General features: G+C 41.3%; 1 protein-coding gene across 2 annotated transcripts; it reads left to right on the top strand.

The window, feature by feature from the left end:
* Nucleotides 1-4281: 4281 nt before the first annotated feature.
* TLR4 (toll like receptor 4) lies at nt 4282-18635 on the top strand. Of its 2 annotated transcripts, XM_058694360.1 has the most exons (3): nt 4282-4695; nt 9044-9210; nt 12525-18635. In XM_058694360.1, the coding sequence occupies exons 1-3, from the start codon at nt 4603-4605 to the stop codon at nt 14764-14766; spliced, it is 2502 nt and encodes an 833-aa protein (XP_058550343.1). In that variant the 5' UTR covers nt 4282-4602; the 3' UTR covers nt 14767-18635. The 2 variants fall into 2 exon arrangements, with proteins under 2 accessions (XP_058550343.1, XP_058550344.1); XM_058694361.1 differs by lacking the exon at nt 4282-4695 and having other exon boundaries at nt 9077-9210; nt 12596-18635.
* Nucleotides 18636-22513: the final 3878 nt, after the last annotated feature.

Here is a 22513-nt window from a genome sequence, read left to right as displayed (position 1 = left end):
CAGGAAATGTCATAAACACTTCAGGCTGGGGAGGAATAGGTGCTACTTAGGCTTGAGAGCTCCTGGGGTGGGGGTGGGTACCCTCACTCTCCCCTGGGACTTGAAGCATTCGGGAGAAAATATTGAAACATACAGGACAGTACTTAATGTAAGGACCCTGCCCCGGAGACAGGAATTGGGTCACTTGGAGCCAGAATACACTTTATGCTTCTGCTTAAAAGCAACATTTTTGTGTGTGCTTTAGATCATAGGAACGGTGGTTCAGGGCACATTAAAGGATAGAGGACTGGTAGTGGGTATCCAAAGATAAAAGAGAGTCTGTGGGTCAAAATAGGAAGCATTGAGTATTCTATGTCCCTTTGTAGATGCAGAATACACATTAGCCTAGGATATGTTGTAAGGAGTCAACTAGTGACAAACTATTTCTCATTGAATGTAAGATACCACTGATCTTAAGACGTACCGTTACTGTATTTGCCACTAAGCAAGGAAAAGGAGAAAGTATAATTGTAATATATTGTCAGTTATGAGATGCATCCTGATTTGAGAGGTGTTAACATGTGAGAAACTGTGAGATGTGGAACTGTTGGATAGAATCAGGTTTAGTTCTTAGATATGCCAAACTAACTGGGCCTTTCTTGTCTGATCCAGGCTATGTTGTGACGGTTTACCCTTATTTTATTTTAATTACCATAAATAGATATTATAGGATGCTAAGGTTGTGGCTAAGATAACTCTCTGATCAAAGATGATTTGTGTTCCTTTCCATAACATGGAATTGGTGCTGTGGAGCCGTATATCCCAGTGTGTGTTTGTGTGTGTGTGTGTGTGTGTGTGTGTGTGTGTGTGTGTGTGTCTGTGTGTGTCTGTGTGTGTGAGTGGGTGTGAGTTTTGGGTGGTGGGTAGGAGGCTTGAAGCTTAGGAGATAGAGTCCTCACTGGGTGTGGTCTTGGGACTGGTTCTGGCCAATAATGTGTGAGTAGAGATAATGTAGGTCACTTCTGAGCAAGGATTTCTAAGTATCTGTGTGTCCTCCCATGCTCTCTTCACCTTCCGCAGCAGGCTTAGAGGCTGCATATTGAATATTCTACCATAATGAAATAAAAGGATCCTGGACCCATGAACCATTCTTGGAGTACCTCCAATCAGGAATATTCTTGCTGAACATTGCATGGGCAAGAAAGAAACGTCTCTTGTTTTAAGTCACTGAAATGTGGAGGTAGATACAGAAATCAGCCTATCCTAGCACAGGTCAATTTTGTTCTTTCTTTATTTCTTAGCAAGTATGTAGTGCCTGCCAAATAATACCAAACACTTCTTCCAAAACTCTGATGAAGATGGAAATTCCTCAACTGACTGAATGCTTATGGGTCCTGAGTTGACCTTGCTCCACAGGCATTAGAAGAGCAAGTTGCTTCCCACGCCCCTGGTGGGGTCTCCTCGACTGTACCCAGGGTGTGATTATTACTGTATTGCAGTGGAAACTATGGGCCCAGGAGTTTCTCTTTTGTATTTGATACATGGCCTGTCTCCTGGCAGGGGCACACAGAACTGAGAGCTCTTTGACTGAGGTCAGTAGATCATGGTGTGTTAATCCCATGGAAAGAAAAAAGCATCTTTAAAAGGCACTATCATTAACTCCCCGTTCTTGGCTAAGAATAATTTTCAAGAAGACTTCTATAAAATGTGTGTATTCACATCCTTGAAACATAGTCTGGGAGACTGTCTTCGACCCCTTCTCTTAGTCCTCATCTTGGCCATCATGGGGTTTTCTCCTTAGTGATGGGAAGAAAGGGGATTTGCACCATTACACACATATTACTCTATCCCCTTGAGTGCTGTGTTCTAGTAATGGGGTCTTGTTCTAGTAACAAGACCTTGTTTTGTCTGGCGTGAAATAACACACATTTGTTTCTGAGAAGGTAGAATGTGTGTGTGTGTCTGTGTGTGTGTGTGGGTGTGTCTGGATGTGTCTGGGTCTAGTGGGTGTTAGAGGCATAAGGCATGAGGTCTAGGCAATACAAACCATTAGAATATTATTAACATGAGGTGATTTTATTTGCATTTTAGAAACATTGCTTTGCTTTCAGGATAAGGGATGGATTAGAAGAGTTAAGACATGGGCAAAAATGAGCCTGGTCCCTGAGAGACCCGTTAATAGTGTATTCCGCTAATCCAGGCCAAGGGATATATTCAATGGCAATGCTAATAGAAATGAAGACTGACATTTTAGAATTCTTTTATAGATCAAATCTCTAGGAAATGGTAGAATGTTTTATTTTAAAGTGTAGGTTTTATCATTCAGGTGTGGTGAGACCAACAGATCAAGAGATGATTGCCATTGAAAATCTAGTTTGTTATTCACAGTTCCCAAGAGGAAGGCCACACACTGCACCATGCAGGGCCACATGTGGAAGCACCAGCATCTGTCAGGAGGCATAAAGAGCAAACAGCAGACACAAGCAGGAGGTTTGGTTGTAGTTTCTGAAGTAGGAAAGGCAAGAAAACATAAGGTCAGCAGGCTTAGACTTGGCTAGTTTGAATAATTTCAGGAAGCTATGGGGTATAGGTGCTTTCTCTAGGTATCTGGTACCTGGTATCTAAGGCAGAAAATTGCCTCCTAGCGTATAAAAGCCAGGCAGAAAAGGCATTCAAAGTATGAGCTTAGGATTGGTGCATTTGTATATGAAAAGTGAACTCCAGAGCAAATCACTTGCTGTCAAAGGACTGTCTAGCCCTGGGAGGGACAGTCTATCCTAGCCAGCAACGCCGGGAGGCAGAGCAACAAAAATGCAGAAAACAAGAAAATGTAGTTAATGTGCATTTGATGAGAAAAAAGAGGAAGTCAAAGCGATTTCCTTCTGGGATGACTATGTGGAAGTGAAATGCTATTTACATTTCAGAGAACTATTCTTCTTTATTGAGCACCTACTCTGTGCCAGGCACTGCTCTATGATCTTTACATAGTCTCAATCCTCAAAGCAAAAGTTTGACAGTGGGACTATTTTTAGCTTAATTGTATACTTGTGTTGAAGAAGACTGCAAGAGTTTGTGCTCAGTCGTCTATGACATGCTCCCTCAGAGCTTGATTTTAGAGATGGAACTTGAGGTGCCAGCAGGACATCTTGGTAGAGCTATCTAGGACACAATGCTAGCAATACCCCCATTTTTACCGATGTTCTTGTTTAACAGAAACTTGCCTCGCACTTGCTACATCCCAGATACAGCTCTAAGAGTTTAACAAATGCCAACTCATTTAATCCCATAGCAATACTTTGAGGTATGATTTTATCCCCATTTTACATATATTTTTAATGATTATAATAGCTACCAATTTATGGAATATACTGATGAAGCATGTACTAGACTAAACATTTTATGTAGATTAACTAAAGTTGATCATGTAAGACAAATGTGATTTATCTCCATTTCAAAGACTAGAAAACTAAGGCTTAGTGGCTTGCATCATTGGACTACTGTCCCATGGCTCGATTTTTGTGAATTTCATAGATTCGAGCTTTGATTCTGATTAAAGGCATTGTCCCATTTTGCAGACCAGAAATTAAGGATCAGTAGTATGAAGTGACTGACAAATGCCATGGGGCCATCCTTAAGTCATCCAGCCTCAGTTTGGATTTCAGTATATCTGATTCTTCATTCCAATCTCTTCCCAATATTGCTGTGCTTTCAAACTGTGGTTCACTGGAGCTGTGTTTTCAGTCAGTTTCACAAAAGTGAATTTCTTCACAAGATTTCACAAGAGTTGACGTTGCTACGTGCTGAATTGTATTCCCCTCAAAATCCATGCTGACGTTCTCCAGTCCCTCAGAACGTGACTGTGTTTTGAGACTGAAGCTTTAAAAAGGTAATTAAGGTAAAATGAAGTCATATGGATGGACCCTAAACCAAAATGACTGATGTCCTTTTAAGAAGGGGAAATTGGGACACACACACACACACACACACACACACACACACACACACACAGGGAAGAGCAAGTGAAGGCAGCCACCTGTATGCTGAGGAGAGAGCCTGAAGAGCCGTCATCCCTGCCCACACCTCCATCTCAGACTTCCAGGCTCCAGAACTTCATGAGGAAATAAACATCTGCCCTTGAAGCCCCCCACCCCCACCCCAGTGTGTGGTAATTTGTCACGGTAGCTTTAGGAAATGAATACATACAGTGAGTTTCCTCTACTAAAACGAAACTGGAAAGCCACGTCCTGGATTGTTGCGCAGGCTGTTTGACCAGTTTGATTGCTTTCCTAAGTTCACTAACCAGGAGGTCAGATGACTTCCCGGGATCAAAGTCAGCTTCCTCTTGCTGTTACTTGGACCACTGATCTGCAGACATTTTCTTCTTCTTCTAACTTCCCCTCCTGTGACTGGGGACATAACTATTAGAGAAACAAAAGCCCAGAACGCTAAGGTTGCCTTTCTCACTTCCTCTTGCCTCTGAACGCAGCATTGCTTTGAATACAGTCATTGTCCTAGGGCACTGAGCAGGGGAGAGAAAGCGGCAGTACCTCGGAGGCCACACCAGCAGGCGGATACAGCGTGTCATGTTTCACCGAGCCATTTTTGGACACAGAAAATGCCAGAATGATGCCTCCTACCCGCCTGGCTGGGACTCTGATCCCAGCCATGGCCTTCCTCTCCTGCCTGAGACCTGAGAGCTGGGACCCTTGTGTGGAGGTACGTGGTTAGTGTCAGCTCATCTCCTATGAGATTTGCCTTGCTTCTGAAAAACTGCTCTCTGCCCAGAACTTCCCACTGTGGATCCCCTGCTAGTTGCCTAATTTCATTTGCAAAAAAGAGTCAAATTACCTTAAGGACTTGAGAAGGCACAGGGACCAAACAATTCATGGTTCCATGGCACCAACAGGTAGCCCATGGGTCATGTCCCATTCAGGACTTTAAGTGCTAATAGGGGCTTTAGGTCAGATCTGCTTAAAATCACTGTTCTTTGACTTCTGGGCTGTGTGATCTTGAAGAAGTTATTAAACCTCTCTGAAGCTAGATTTCGCATCTATGAAAGCATTATAATAATACCTGCTTAAACAGAGAGCTGTAAGAAGTCTGCTTCCTGTCATTTCCTTCTGCTAGTGGTCTGTACTCTCAGCTTCAAGCACTCACTTCACCCCTTTCGATCTCAGGAAGGAGTGTGTGAGTGTGTGTGTGGGAGGGGTGTGGGGGTGTGTGTGGGGGTGTGTGTGTTTTCTCTTAATAGGGAGAACTTTCTAAGTGGATTTCAGACTTGTGGATCTAGCCCTGGTTCCAAAGGATGAAAAGAAAGGAGTTTAGAAAAGAAAGGGGAGAAAGAGAAATGAAGGCAAAATGGAAAATGAGAAACAAAGATACAAGGGGTGGGGGAAGAAAGAACCATGTAAAATGACAGCTAATGCAATGGCTTCTTTCTTTGTGAAATACCAACCGACTTTTGCATAATCTCATTCATGATGGATCTCTTCTGTCCCTCCCCACCCTGTGCATGGACTTTCACAAGTGCTTTGGAAGCCCATGGTAGGACCCAATAACCAAGAGAATGTCCTGGGATTTAATGTGTGACAGGGTCAGAAACTCAAGAAAAGCATAACCAGTGGTGTGCAGAGATTGAGGGCATGGCGGAAATACCATGGGGGAAATACATACCATATGTAACAAAGACAAATTTGTCATCTCAAAGTCTTGCCTTCCTCCAATTTCCTGCCCAGAGCCCTACTCCTTGTCTCCTCTGTGTCCCTCCTGCTGTTAGGTTAATGGGGATGGTCCTCTAATCAAAGTCACCACTAAATAAAATCACACCATCCCTTTTCCCACACCCCATATTCTCAGTCTCCAAAACCTGTCCAACCCTGCCTATCCCCTAAGTGCCACCCTAGGGCAGGTCCTCAATTTTCCTGGCCTTGAGTCTTGGATAGTGACTGGTCTCCTGCCTCTGGAGTCCCCTTTCCACTCTAATTAACTCTGTACATTTTTGTTTGTTTATTTGTTGTTTTGCCTAAGTCTCAGTTCCAACAGATTGCCCTCTTAACAACTTGTGATAACTTTTGAGTGCTATTAGGACAGTTTGCTACCCCACAGCCTTTGCACTGGCTTCCTCTAGCTAGAATGCTTTGCTCCTAAATCAGTGCTGCCCAAAGGCAATATCATGTGGGTCACATGATCTTATTTAAACAATAAATGTAACCAACTAAATTTAGCCAAAGTTGTACTTAACTAAATTGTAGGTAACTAAGTTTAAAATGTAGCTTTAAAATTTCTGATAGCCACTTTGAAAAAATAAAAACTGATAAATCTGATTTTAATATTTTTATTTAACCCAATATATTCAAAATATTATATGAAAATGTAATATATACTAAACTATTAATAAAATATTTCACAGCCTTTCTGTGGCACAGAGTGTTTGAGATTTAGTATGTATTTTACATTTAATATACCTCTCAATTTAGACTGTTTCTCATTCTCAATAGGCGTGTGTAGCTAGTGGCTACCATGCTGGAAAGTGCAGTTTTCCTTATCATCATGACTTAATCCCTCACTTCATGTTTCTGCTAAAATGTCACCTCCTCTTGGAAGTGTTCCTTGATCACCTCATGTAGAACTCCCTATGCCCCATATTTGCCTCTAATCTCTATGACGATTTATTTTTTATAGCACATCATTAAATACTTTTTGTGTATTTGTTCACTATTTTTCCGTCCTTTTAAAATGGAATCTATAAGTGAAGGATAACATTGCTGATCTTATTTATCACTATATCCCAGCATTTTGTGCTGGTCTCAGTCTATCAATAACCAATGTTGTGGTTGGACCAGCCCTTGTGGTTCTTTTGGATTGTAAGGTACCTTTCAGCAATAACCATCTGGAAACTTTGAAAAACTAAAAATTTATAACTTATAAGACCTGGAAATTATACAGCACATGTAGGGCCACACATGTGGCCTCAATATTGAGGGTAGAGAGAAAAACTGCTCAAGCATGTGGGGTTCTGTTTTGACTGGGGTTGAGAATGGGGCCTTAGGGTTTCCCTGGCTCCCTTCTTAGTGGTGAATTTAAAACATAACAGCAGAGAGTTAAAGGGAGGAGGTCGAGGGGGAAAAAAAAGAAGGCTCAGTGGGGGAAGAAGTCCTGGCTCTGTCTAGTCATGTGGCTGGTGTTGTGTTTATTTTAGCCCTCTTCGAAGCTGATGCCTCCCCCAATTAAAGCTTAAACCAGACACCTGAATTACAAGAAATGCCTACTGTCAAAGCTTAGACTATACCCAGTACCTAGTACATAGAAATTGCTCAACTTATATATTTTAGATGATTAAAAATACTGCCACAGGGCTCTATCTTCCACACTGGATTAGGATCCATTTCTCCCACTATGGACCAGCCGCTCTGAAATAGTTTCCATCCTTCTCTTGCTTACATTATTCTCTCCTTCTTTCTCTTTCCACATATCCAAATCTTGCTCATCCTTGAAGACACACCTTGAAACCTTCTCATTCTCAGAGGCCTTCTATAATCCCTGGATCCAGAATTGACCTCTACCACTTATGTGCCAAAGGAACTATTTTGGGGAAAAAAAATTTCCAGGCCTGGTTTACGGTCCATTACACTAGTGTGAGTTGTGTTCCTATCTTAGCTCTTCCTCTAGACTGTAAGCTCCTTGAAGTCTGGAGCCATTTCACACTGGTCTTTGTACTGTCCCTAGCACTTAGATAAAATGGCTACAATTTGGATTTAAGCAAATCTTCATTCAATCAGGTATTCTCTCATTTAGTCAATAAATACTTAGTGAGCATTCACCATTTGCCAGACACAACTGTGAGTGCTGGAGACATAGCAGAGGACAAGAATATCAAAGCTTACAATGTAGTGAGGGTAATGAACAAGACACACGGTACAATCACATAGACAGTGTAATGTTAGATGGTGATACACCCTGCAAAGGCAGATGACAGAGCGTAAGGGAAGGATGCCTGGTACCATCCTCTATGAGACAGTATGGTCTGGGAGGCATTTCCAGAGACATGTCCATCGATGAAGTGAAGAGCTGCACACGTGACCTGTAAGACCTTATGCAGATTATTCCATCACTCTGACTTCTTCTTTAAAAGGTTTATTTGAAGATTAAAGTATATAACATATAAGAAATAGGCCCACATATGGTAGGGGATTAATAACTAGTAACAATAAATGTTAACATGTATTGATCATTTACACTGTAATAGGCTTTGGGATAATCTCTTCATATGCCTTATTTCATTTAATCCTTTTAACAGATTCTATTTTGGTTTGGTTTTAAACAGAAAACCAAAATTAGCTGGCTTAAGCAAGAAATTTTGTTGAATAAATCAGAGAATTCAGAAATTAAATGGGAAGTTAGAGAACAAGGCCTACAAAGAATTTGGGAAATATGATGGAAACAAGCATAGGAACCAAGGGAGCATAAAGTACCTGGCCTTATTTGCTAGGTTACACCACTGAAGTTTAAGCATCTGAAGGATTTTTCCCCATTTCTGTGTTACCTACTCAAAGGTCAATCAGCCAAAAGAGAGAATGCAACGGGCAAAAATTGAGTTATGACTATGAAGTCCAGGCACCTGAACTGATAGTCTCCTCGAGGCTGTATACAATTGTGGGGTACTTGGTATAAAAAAGGTTTTGCCCCAAATCCCATGGAACACTGGGGTGAAACTCAGGGCTTCTGGACTCCAGAGCCTTAGCCTTTCAGCACTTGATTCCCTTGCTTCTCCCTAAATGCTGCCATTGTGATAGCAGAGGTTAGAAAACAAGACATAGGAAGTTCTCTCCCCTTCCAAATCTAGAGTAAGAGATTTTATAAAGTGAGTGGATAAATGAATGAATGAATGAATGAGTGGATGGATGGATGGATGGATGGATGGATGGATGGATGGATGGATGAAAGATGGTTGGATGGCCCCAGTCCAGGAGATCTCCATGGGTCTGGCCTAGGAGAAGGGTGTGGAGAGGGCAGTCCATTGAGGTGCATATATTAAGACACTGTATCTAATATGTGATCATTGCAGGTGGTTCCTAACATTACTTACCAATGCATGGACCTGAATCTTCACAAAATCCCCGACAACATCCCCTCATCAACCAAGGACCTGGACATGAGCTTTAACCCCCTGAGTCATTTAGGCAGCCATAGTTTCTCCAACTTCCCAGAACTGCAGGTGCTGGATTTATCCAGGTAATGACTGAGATTTTACACACGGCACAAGGTGAAATGCTCATTGTTCTATCATTTCGTTCTTATGTCAGGAGTCTCCTCTTTATTCACTTAGTCATTCATTCAACAGGTATCTTATTTGCTGTATAACTTTGGGCAAGCCCCTTCCTTTCTTCAGGTCTCAGTTGCCTCATCTGTGAAATGAGTACCTGGACAAGACAATTTCTAAAAACAGTTCTATCTTTCGATTTTAGGACAGGGGAGAAAATTGACTCAAACTCTTTCACCAGCAGATATATATTGATTACTATTTGCTATATAGTATAGAATCTACTAGGAAATAAAAGTTTATTGATATATTATATATACAACTCCAGCTATTAAAGAGGGCATACACACTTGAATGAAGTAACATATTAAAATCCTGAGCATGATGTTAGGCCCATAGTAGGCATTCAATAAATGTTACTTGATTCTGATTTGGGATTTTTGAACCTGAGATAAGCATGGGAATACACACCAGTAAGTGATAAGCTATGTGCAAACTAGAGGCAAAATGTTGTGTCGTTCAAAAGAGAGGCCTTCTCTGCAGTGGGTAATCAAGACAGATTTCATGAACTGAGTAGGATTGAAAAAAATATCTAGAATATTGAAAGTGTGACAGAGATAGGGAAATAGGAAGATATAAGTAACCCAAGAAGAAAGATGACAAGATCAAAGAAAAATATCTTCTGTAAGAAAGAATAGTGACTAAGATTTTTCTTTTCTGATTCAGGGAAATGTAACATTTATTAGGGCAGGTGAAATTATTATCATTATTTTGGGGAGAGAATTGGATTCTAAAATTAGTTTCATCATTAGGGCTATGATGGGTTATGGGTTATGGGGCTATGATGGGTTTAAAATGTACTAGATAATGGATCATATTCTATATAAGAGTTTGGGGAAAATGCAGAAGCATTTATATATATGGCTATTTATTATAGAAACTTTTAATGAATTCTAAGACCATAGCATGAAAACCTTCTTTAGAGCAGATCTTTATATAGAAAGAAGAGGGGACACTTGATGTTTTATACTCTAACTTGGACAGTGAAAGTATATAACAAAGAGGGAATGGAGCATTTTGAAAGGCAGTGGGGGTTGAGGAGAGAGCTCTGTGGGGCTCAGAAGACCTGAGCCAGATCTTCCTCCAACATTTACAGCCACACGGACTGAGGCATGTCACTTGATCTCCCTGAGTCTCAGTATTCTTATCTGCGAAACAGAAATGATGAAACTTACCACACAGGGCTAAATGTGATCGTGGATGTTAACATGCATATATATTAAAAACCTTATAAGGCAGACTTTATAAGAATAAAAATATTACTATTGTTATAGCACTTCATTAGTTTCTGAATTTCATTTTTCTGAATAAGACTTTTTCAAGAACTATAATTAAGATGAACAGATCACCCCTCCCCTTTTTTAAAGCAAGAAGTAGTTTCTCATCAGACCATGTGTTTTATAAGGAATACTTAAGGAACTTTTCTCAGAGGCCTTAACTATGTGCCTCAAGAGAGGCCAGCTCTCTCTCTCTTGATTACGGTTTAGGGCAAGGACAAACATAGTATTGTAGATATCCTTTCCCTTCTCATATCCCTTCACAATGTTCACATATAGTGATTCAACTAGTCCTCTAGGATGCTTTATAATAGACCAGGCACCCTGTTATTCTTATGGAAACCTATTGACACATGTATTTGCTTTTTTGGACAAGGAAACTGAAGTACAGAGAGTTTAAGTAATGTATCTACATTCACTCTCTATGTTTTGTAGAGCTTGCTGCAGCAGAGATTCATAGTCACATCTCCTGCTTCCAAGTTAAATGTTGTCTTCATCTTAATGCTCTGTTTCTCTAAAGTGATGAGCCCCCTTTGATGAGACAGAGCAAGAGCAAGACCTCTCCAGTCATCTGATGCACACAGCAATATACATAAGTTTATAGGTTACAACATCTTATAACTGAAAGTAACTTGAGAAATAATCAAGTTTAGCTGCCTCATTTAGAAAGGTGATAACTGAGGTCCGGAGAGGAAGTTTCCAAAATCATGTGATATGAGAGAGAGGACATCAAAGACACCAGAGCCAAGATATCTTGCCCACTTTTCCAGTATTCTTTCTATAGCATCTTCCACCTTCTATTGAATTACCAATCGATAACAAAAGCTTGGGCCAAAATGCTTTGATTACCCATGACCCACATGGAGGGGATAGGACAAGTGGAGAAATTGTTAACGTGATTCAGGTTGGACTAGGAAATAACTCACTTGCAAATTGTAACTGTCATGCACTTGTAGGACTGGCAGGTGTTTACCATTGACTTGCCATTCATTGGCTGGATAAGAACCTTGTCTGTAGGACACCTCTACGAACACTGTATACAGCATGGTTTCCATTTCTCTGGAAATAAAATTCAAAATCCTTTATCCAGTCTTTAAGCCTTTGCTTTGTATCCTCCTTTCTCCACAAGTTCTCACACTCCTCCACTTCCCTCTCTGTACTCCAGACACAGAAGCAGTTTCTTATGGTTCCTCCATGTATCATGGCTGTTGCCTACCTCAGACTCACTTCCTTTTCTTGGTAATCCTTACTCATCTTTCAGGTTTCAACTTAAGTGCTCTCATGGAAGCCTGCTCTGGTCCCCCCTGTCTAGGTACATTCCTTCCATATAAGGTTTCATAGTGTACTTTCCTTTTCTTCCATACAACTCACTCCCATCACCTGTTACTACTAACATTTACCTGTGATAACCACAACTTGCAAATATCTAGCTATCATACATGGAGAACTCTGCATAGACATTGAGGGTAACACAAATGTGTAATTTTTTATGTCTTTAAAATTGACACTGACCGGTTATTTAGCCTGCCTAACAACTAACAGCTATCCATATCATCTGTGCCAATCTGATGGACAATCACAATTATGTATGGCAGGAAATAGCTAAAGTTAATCCAAGGTGGTTACATACTCTATCAGCCATACAGTCTTCACGTGTCCCAATTATTGATCTTTAACTGACTTCTTTCTGATGGATGTGTTGCCTCTGCTTAGCACGTGTGCCTAGTGTGCTAAAAAGAGTTTGTCATTGTGTCCGGCGTAATAATACTGCATCTGTGGGGTTTCTTATTTGCTCGTGTCATGATCTGTCCTGCTTCATGTCTTTGTCGATGGCATAGATCATATGGCATGTCACATCTGTGTGAAGAGCTAGGTGACTAGGGTGGTTACTCCATTTTGAGTTTTGATCAGCAGAAATATTACATAATCTGTATCTCTTTTCCCTGTAGGTGTGAAATTCAAATAATTGAAGATGATGCATATCAGGGCCTAAACCACCTCTCCATCTTGATATTGACAGGAAATCCTATCCAGAGGTTATTCCCAGGAGCTTTTTCTGGACTATCGAGTTTACAGACGCTGGTGGTTGTGGAAACAAATATAGCATCTCTAGAGGACTTCCCCATTGGACATCTCAAAACGTTGAAGGAGCTTAATGTGGCTCACAATCTTATCCATTCCTTCAAATTACCTGAATATTTTTCTAACATGCCCAACCTTGAGTATTTGGATCTTTCCAATAACAAGATCCAAAATATTTATCATAAAGACTTACAGGTTCTACATCAAAAGCCTCTACTCAACCTTTCTTTAGACTTGTCCCTAAACCCTTTAGACTTTATCCAACCAGGTGCCTTTAAAGAAATTAAGCTCCGTAAACTGACTTTGAGAAGTAATTTTAATAGTACAGATGTAATGAAAGCTTCTATTCAAGGTCTGGCAGGCTTACAGATCCATCAGTTGGTTCTGGGAGAATTTAAAAATGAAAGGAACTTGGAAAGATTTGACAAATCTATCCTGGAGGGACTGTGCAATTTGATCATAGAAAAATTCCGGATAGCATACTTTGACAAGTTCTCAGAGGATGCTATTGACTCATTTAATTGTTTGGCAAACGTTTCTACCATTTCTCTGGTGCATCTGTATTTCAACGGGCTAAAACAGCTCCCTAAAAATCTCGGATGGCAACGGTTAGAATTGGTTAACTGTGAATTTGAACAATTTCCCACATGGAAGCTGGACTCTCTCAAGGAGCTTGTTTTCTCTGCCAACGAAGTTGGGAACACTTTTACTCAGGTTAAGTTGGAAAGCCTTGAGTTTCTAGATCTCAGTAGAAATGACTTTAGTTTCAAGAGTTGCTGTTCTGAGAGAGATTTGGGGACAACCAGACTGAAGCATTTAGATCTAAGCTTCAACAATATTATTACCATAAGTTCAAACTTCTTGGGCTTAGAACAGTTAGAATATCTAGATTTCCAGCATTCCAGTTTGAAACAGGTCAGTGATTTTTCAGTATTCCTACCCCTCAAAAACCTCCGTTACCTTGATATTTCTTACACTCACACCCAAGTTGCCTTCCATGGCATCTTCAATGGCTTGATCAGCCTCCAAATCTTAAAAATGGCTGGCAATTCTTTCCAGGACAACTTCCTTCCAAATATTTTCATGGAGCTGACTAACTTGACCATTCTAGACCTCTCTGATTGTCAGCTGGAACAGGTGTCCCAAGTGGCATTTAACTCACTCCCTAAACTTCAGTTGCTAAATATGAGTCACAACCACCTCTTATCATTGGATACACTTCCTTATGAACCACTTCACTCCCTCCAGACTCTGGACTGCAGTTTTAACCGTATAGTGGCCTCTAAGGAGCAAGAACTACGGCATTTTCCAAGTAATCTATCTTCCTTAAATCTTACTCGGAATGATTTTGCTTGTGTTTGTGAACACCAGAGTTTCCTGCAGTGGGTCAAGGACCAGAGGCAGCTCTTGGTGGAAGTTGAACAGATGGTGTGTGCAAAACCTTTGGACATGCAGGGTATGCCCATGCTGAATTTTAGGAATGCTACCTGTCAGGTGAGCAAGAGCATCATTACTGTGTCGGTTTTCACTGCACTCTTGGTTTCTCTGGTGGTGGTTCTGGTGTATAAGTTCTATTTCCACCTGATGCTTCTTGCTGGCTGTAAAAAGTATAGCAGAGGTGAAAGCACCTATGACGCCTTCGTTATCTACTCAAGCCAGGACGAAGATTGGGTGAGGAATGAATTGGTAAAGAACTTGGAGGAGGGGGTGCCCCCTTTTCAGCTCTGCCTTCACTACAGAGACTTTATTCCTGGTGTGGCCATCGCCGCCAACATCATCCAGGAAGGTTTCCATAAAAGCCGGAAGGTTATCGTCGTGGTGTCCCAGCACTTTATCCAGAGTCGATGGTGCATCTTTGAGTATGAGATTGCCCAGACTTGGCAGTTTCTGAGCAGCCGTGCCGGCATCATCTTCATCGTCCTGCAGAAGTTGGAGAAGTCCCTGCTGCGGCAGCAGGTGGAGCTGTATCGCCTTCTCAACAGGAACACCTACCTCGAGTGGGAGGACAGTGTCCTGGGGAGGCACATCTTCTGGAGACGACTCAGAAAAGCCTTGCTGGATGGTAAACCACACAGTCCAAAAGGAATGGCAGATGCAGAAGGCAGCTAGCGTGGAAGAGTAACCTCTGCCTGAGGAGGAAACGCTCCTGCAGTGCTCCTTGCCCAGCTTGACCCAGTACCTTCGTTCACGAAATGAGAATTAAATGCTGTGACATACCTGGCGCTGTGCCAAGGGCAGATGATTCAGTGGTGCCCGAGGAACCCAGGACTGCTGACCTCATGGGGTTTACAGTGCAGGGGGAATAAGTACTGTGCTAAATTACAGAATCTCCAGGTGGATGTTCCAACCAAATCAGCTAAGGAGTCCATGGCAGGGAAAGTCAACTCAACACTTACCCCATCAAACTGAATTAGACCTAAGACCCTGGGCCCTAGTGAAATCAGAAGGTATAGTTCTTCACCTGAGTCTTCTGAATGGAAACTACCTCATGTTTTACATTTTAGCCAGCTTAAATTTAACTGAATGAGGTCTTTACTCACTTTTCCCTTTTCTATTGAATGCAATTTAAATTCCACTTGATAACTCAGAAGGCTCCTGATTGAGACCACCTCCCCTCCAATTTCAACCTGTTTCCTTACATAGGCTAAAGTCTGTAACTAATTCCGAAGGAAATCTGAGTAATACATATCCACAAACATCCTGGTCTTTCTTTTGTATGTTCTAAATATTAACTGACTGTGCCTGATATATTTTTGTTTTTATAAATCTAGTTCTCATTTTTCATGTCTTCTCTATAAACTCTTACCATAAATAAGGCTTTTAGAGACATGCTAGAAATTTCCATATTTAAGCACTATCATTCAAGAAAATATGTGAAATTCACTCCATCACTCTGTCGCTTGATGTCACTCTAAAGTTATTAACTACTAAGTTATGACTATGAAGGAAGCATTACAATGATTTTGTTTAAAGTGGCACTTTTTGTAAGAAAGAGGGACAAGTCCAAATTCCTGGTCTTATAAAGAGCAATTCAGGCTAAGGGCAGGCCAAGAAATGGGATGGCCTCAGGAGGTCATTTTTTGATGGTCCTAGAAACATATGGCTGATACAGTTGAGGTGACCACATGATGAGAGCTGCAGCAGTCTCTTCCACAGCAGATGAATATTGCCTGACAGGACATTGATGCCTTCAGGGATTGTGAAATAGTTTAAGGTGGGGAGCATACATTGTGGCTTCCTGTTGGGTATCACTCTGTGACCACATTTAGGAAGGAGTGGATGTTATGACTGAGAAAATAATGTCACTGAGGGTAAAGTGGGTCATGTTGAGGAGAATTCTTCGAAGAGCACACACTTATCTTCCCCAGAATGGTACATTCAAAGGAAGATCAGTGAAGATACTTGGAAAATATGCTTGTCAAAACTGAAAACATGGCCACACCCAAGAGTGTGCTTGTGACGGAGTGTTTCAGAGTGCATTTTCATTGCAATATAGTGGGAGGTGTTGCACACAGCTGGGTGTGCTTCTAAGTCTTATGTGGTAGTGAAAGTGGATAGTGGATCTATGTATTTGTGCATGTCTCTAAGTATTACTGTCTGTGTGGATGCAAGAGTTTGTGTGTGTGTGTGTCTGTGTGATTATGTCTGTATGGAACAGTGTGATTATATTGCAAGGGGAATATGTGATTGATGTGAATGTCTACAGCTGTTGCTTTATTATTTTTATTATTTTTTAACGTTTATTTATTTATTTTGAGACAGAGAGCAAGCGGGGGAGGATGAGAGAGAGAATTCCAAGCAAGTTCCATGCTGTCAGTGCAGAGTCCGATGTGGGTTTCCATCTCAGGAACTGTGAAATTGTGACCTGAGCTGATATCAAGAGTCGGATGCTTAACCGACTGAGACATTCAGGTGCCCCTACAGCTGTCTGAGATAGGTTCTCTACTCTTGTGTTTGTATGTGATTACTTATATACAAATGTCTACATTAGATTCTGAGTATGCCTGAAGGCATGTGTTTTCTGCGCGTGTCCACGCTATAGTGAGTGTGTGTTTTGCACATGTGTGTTAGTTCAAGCAAACATACAAGACTCCAAGGAGGAAAATCAAAATGTAACTAGAGTGTTTCTTGTATACAAGGCTGATGCTGGCCTTCTTCCCATCAGCCTCCTCTCCCAGATGGGAATTCAGAAAATTGCAGGTGAGGTAGACCAGAAAGGAAAGAAATGATACGATGTTAATGTAAGGGGAGGAAAGAAGAAAGTCAGACCTAGGGCAAATTCTTTGCAGCTATTTAAGTCCTCTGGATTGAAAAGACATGAAGAGTGGAATAGAGAGAAAGTAATACTAATTGGAATGCCTTAAATTTGTGTAATACCTTACAACTTGGAATATGGTCACACAATTATGACCACATATAAATTTCTTATCATTGAGGTGAGGTAGCAGGTTAAGAATTAGTTTCCTCATTTTACTGACATTAAACCTGAAGTGAAAGGAAGTAAATTTATTGTCAATAGGCCACAGTGTAAATGAACGGCAGGACCTGGACTTGGGCCTCCAGCCTCCTCAGGGCAGCTCAGTTTTCTACTACACCCCACTGCTTCATGCTGAGAGTTGGTAAAACAAGAAGTGAAACCCCTGTAGTTTTCTGTGTGGTTGACACTAGTCAAGGGTTTTTCACTGAAACCATGAATCTTTAGGCAAATACATATGCAACACATGTTATATATCAAATGATTTACTTACAACACATTTCTTTCCATAAAGGATGTGAGGGAGATTCAAATGGGCAATAAGGCTAACCGATTAGAACCAGAAAAGCTGGACAAAGAATGAAAAGGGGAAAGGAAGACACTAAGCATAAGGTTTAGCATACTGTTTTCCCATTCAACCCTTGGAAAGACCCCTCCCCCCCCCCCCCCCCCCCGCTGGTGTTTTGGGTAGTGTGGCTTCTGGAGAAAGCCAAAATTCAGATTCACCATGTATCCTGTATGCTTTGGGCTTCACTTTTATGAGAGTCGAGCCAACTCAAATACAAAATGAGGGTAGAATATTACTCTGTAAACTGTTGTAAGTATTCAAAATAATTGCACATATAAGGGATACTACTTTTATGGAGGAGCGATCCTCTGGGACTTTATGCAGGGCGAACAGAAATAAACACTAAGTGGTCTTCTCAAAAACAATTATTTTAGCAATTGCTGTTTTCCCAAACTGTGGGACCACAGGAAGACTGTAACTGTAATCAGGCAGTTTCTTTCTGACTTGGCCTCCACCCACAGGATAGTCAGAACCCTAGCCCCCTTCTGGACTTTATCACCTTTCTAGAAATCACCAGCAGGTCCTTGGAGGGTCTTACGTAAACACAGTTCTCACAAAAATGACTGACTGCTCTGTGAGGGCAGAGGGCATGTGCACTCATCCTTTGCTGCTCCAGCCCTGAGGTCAATGGCCTGCACACAGCAGACAGAACAACATCGTCTATTGGAAGAATTAATGAGTGAATGAAGAACCATCTCCAGAGGGGATGTTGTCCTTTGCACCTCCTGGTCAAGGCCCCCAGGTCCCAGGCCACTGTTCTCTGCCACCCATGCAGTATCTGGGGCTCTAGCTTTCCATGGCTACTTCCTGTCTCTGTTGTTGTCTGCATAGATGGTCCCAGCTATTTCCTCCACTCGGTTCCTTAACTCCAAGTATCCCAAAAGTTACTTTGCAGAAGAGAGGAAGAGGAGTTATAATAGTTACTTACCCGTTGTGGCTATTTTTAGGTCCTACTCTACTGCTTTATGTATGATATCTAATTTAAATTCCCATACCATGACTATGAGATTGATTCTAGTAATATCAGCATTATTACCCATTAGGAAACAAAGATTTTGAAACTGTAAGTAACATACCCAAAGTCACATAGCTAGTAGTAAATGCACAGCTTGGATTTAAAACAAGTCTCTCTGAAATTAAAAGTCAGCTATGCTAGATAGTTTCTCTAATGCCTTCCTTTTATTTCTTATAGAGATTTTAGTACTACTGTTCTTTATTTTTATTTTCTCTTTGTTATGGCCAGCACTCAACACCAGAACTGAGCTACAGTGGTGAAACCAAAGGATGGGTGTTGGGCCAAAGGTTAAACTGTGTAAGAGACAGCAGGCTGTCCATGAAATCAACCATTTCCTCCCATGATGCTGGACTAAGCCCTTCTCACTTCAATGCTCTTTTCCAATAGAGCACATTCTTGTCCATGAGGCTCCCAGGGCTTTCAAGCAAATAGGCCCATCCAAATGGCCTTCCAGATGGGCCCAGCTGATTCTGTATTTATAGCAATTGCCTACCACCCTGTACTCAGTGATCCTTTCTGCCACATGGCTTTATATATGGCCATTCCTTTCAGTGTCTTCATTAAATGACATTGGAAAGCAACTTGATATAAAGCTGATATAGTCTGAGTTCATCAACTTTAGCAATGTATCTTGACACAGGATTTAAGCCGGACAGTCTGGAGGAGGAGCAACATAGCATGAACCTTGCACTGGGTTTCCTACTGGCACTGTTATTCTCCCTTCTTTTGGCTTAGAATAAACGAGAGGACCCCAATAGCTCAGAGTCTGAGAGTGTGAATTTCAGCCTACCACCTAAAACACTAAGAGTCTATTTTGCTAACTAAAGAAGAATATAGATGCTTTGAAAATCAGAAGTGGCTAGAAAGTCTGACTTTTACTTTCTTCTTGTGGAACATTCTAGCTGTTGTTACTAAATATAGGGGTGTAGATAAAAACAAAATTCTATGTGGACCTGTTTATGGAGCTGTTAGCCCAGTATGTGTGTGGCGCACTTGGGTTTGGATCCTGGTTCTGCCACACTTTCACAGTATAATTTTTTTTTTAATTTTTAGTTTAATTTATTTGCTTTTAATTTTTTAAATGTTTATTTATTTTTGAGAGAGAAAGAGACAGAGCATGAGCTGAGCAGAGGAGGGGCAAAGAGAGAGAGGGAGACACAGAATCCAAAGCAGGCTCCAGGCTCTGAGCTGTCGGCACGGAGCCCTGACACGGGGCTCGAACTCATGAACTATGAGATCATGACTTGAGCTGAAGTTGGTTGCTTAACCAACTGAGCCACCCAGGTGCCCCTCGCGGTATAATTTGGAACCAGTTTCTTAGGCTAATTCTCATTCCTTTTCTTGAGTGGCAAGGGTAAGTAAGTTTCTCCTGTGCCACAGGGCTACTATGAAGATAAAAGAGAGAGTGAAAGGGAGACACAGCACAACCCTAAATTTACCCACTTGAAGGGTCCACCTGAAGAATAGGTAATATCCCAAGCCTCATATGAAGTTGACATAGAAACCTGGCATCCTGAAGTTCTCTAAGGCAGGAGTCTTACTCAAGAAATTGAATCTTGGGGAGGGAGAATGGAAAGAGAACACAGGAAGAGCCCTAGCTCTGAAACACATTGAATTACCAGATGCTGCTGCCAGAATTTACAAAGGGGCAAAAGCCATATTCTGTTTATTTTTAATGCAGCATAATCCTGCTGTAGCAGACAGCAAACCACCTGGGAGGGTAGAATGTGAGATCTGGTCTAGGCACTCTATTTACTTGTTATATGACCATGGGAAAGCCATTCAAGTGCCTTGGAGGCTCAGATTTCAATACATAAAATAGGAGTAACAGTACCTTCTTGGCAGACCTCATGGGGCTATAATGATAATGCTGACAATAATAATGTTACCTTTATTTTTAAAATATTTTTTAACATTTATTTATTATTGAGAGACAGAGAGAGACAGAGCATGAGCATGGGAGGGACAGAGACGGGGGGAGACACAGAATCTGAAGCAGGCTCCAGGCTCTGAGCTATCCGCACAGAGCCAGACACAGGGCTCAAACCCACAAACCACGAGATCATGACCTGAGCTGAAGTTGGGCGCTTGACTGACTGAGCCACCCAGGCTGTTAGTTAAAATGATTTAACTAACCAATCATTTCATGCAAAGGCTTTGTATGTACTAACTCATTTGCTGTGTCACATCAATGAATTAAGAAGATACTAGTTATTTCAAATTTACAGATGAGAAGACTGACACTTAAAGATATTCTCTAATGTGTCACCTGCTAACAAATGCGAGTTCTGTAGTTAGGATGTAAGGCCACGTCCACTTCATAGCAAGGTCTATTTAATACTGTTCTGTACCAGAGCACGGTCCTCTCAAAAAAAAAAAAAAAAAGCATAAAACTTCCTATCTCACCATCATAATTTTGACTGATATTAACCAAAGGGAATTATTACTATTGCTACTTTTGGATATTAATACCACAGCCATATGAGCCTAGGAAAAAGTGAATCAAAGATATGCATGATTAAAGCTGTTTAACAATGGACAAATCAAGCCCAGTAGATGATGATTTTCCTGAAAACAACAGCCTTAAGTAGCTATATCATTTCTTAGTCAGTCTGACTTCCTGAATGGAATCACAGACTGGTGATTTAACAGAGGGTTATGGGGGGAAGTTCCAAAAGCTAAGGACCTTCCGGCTGGTTGGAATAAAATCACACACTCTTAAGGAGATCCCCAAGCTTTCTAATTCAAAGTGAAACCCTGTGGAATAAGTAGTTGAGCAAAAACAACCAAATACACTGAGCACCATGCATGCTCTTCTGACTGATCCCCTGTGAGTTAGGTACTACTCTCCTCATTGCTAAAATGGATGCTCAGAGAGGATGAGCCACTTATCCAAGGTCACACAGTTTATAGTATTAATAATAACTGACATTTGCTTTTTTCTTCCCCTCGGCATGTGCCTGAGACTGTTCTAATCAGTGTACTAATTCACTTAATTGTTAAAATGACCCTATTGGGCAAGTACTTGGTAGCTAAGCTACCAAGTTTTGCCATTGCTCAGATTAATAAACTGAGGGGCAAATGTGAATTGTCCAGTTGGAAGGTGGGGTGGATAGGGTGTGAACCCAAGCTGGCCTGATTCCCAGGACTACATTCCTTCCGCCATGTAACGACTGCCATGGTGCCCTGGCTACTCTACCATGGGGAGAAGGACTGAAGGATAATGTAGACAAGGTCAGTCACCCCCATGCCATCTAGAAATGGAAAGTTTAAAAGGCAGTGTCTGCTCCTCGCCTCGATCTCTGCAGAAATAGAGATGATACCTCCCTGTGACAGTGCTAAGTGACAATTCTGAGTGTAAATGTGTTTTTTGGCACAAATTGTCCTGTCCTAATAGTCTTGATTATAATTATAAAATAATGGGTTTCTGAAAGGCTGCAAGCAGTTCTGGGAATGGCAATAAGGGTTTGGAAACGACATGTTGTTTATGCGAGAAGTGTTTTGTTGAAAATTAAACCCACGTTTAGGAGAAAGGATTGTGTTGTATGCTCTTAAGAAACTAACTCACTATGTAATTAAATCAAAACCAGTCAGTTGCCAATTTGAGCTCTTGTCTCACACTAATGACACCCCGTTTCCCATGAGCCAAGCAACATGACTGACCTAAAAGAAACCCAGCCTGGATCTTATCCACTGCCCTCAAGAACCTTGCTCCTCTATTTCCCTGGGGGCCCTGTGAGATGCGGTTGCAAAGCCCATCTTCTTCAGGGGATTCTATCTTATCTTTCCCTTTAGATTCTTGTTGGTCTTCTCACCTCCACACAAAGAAAGAATGAGCACTTACTGGTAAAGGGATTTTCTGGGAGGCACTATATGGAAATAAGGAGTTTTTAAAAAAAAGGATGTGAAAAAGTTTTAGAGGCTCTGAACTTCTCGCAAAATCCCCAGAGAAACTGTCTCTGACTTCATTTCTTAGAAGGGTAACAGAAGTCTCTCTTCTCTGTTCCAAGATCCCAAA

The sequence above is a fragment of the Neofelis nebulosa genome, chromosome 12 (assembly GCF_028018385.1).
Source record: "Neofelis nebulosa isolate mNeoNeb1 chromosome 12, mNeoNeb1.pri, whole genome shotgun sequence".
NCBI lineage: Eukaryota > Metazoa > Chordata > Mammalia > Carnivora > Felidae > Neofelis > Neofelis nebulosa.
The sequence above is the reverse complement of the archived record's forward strand: the minus strand, read 5'-3'. Positions and strand labels throughout refer to the sequence as shown.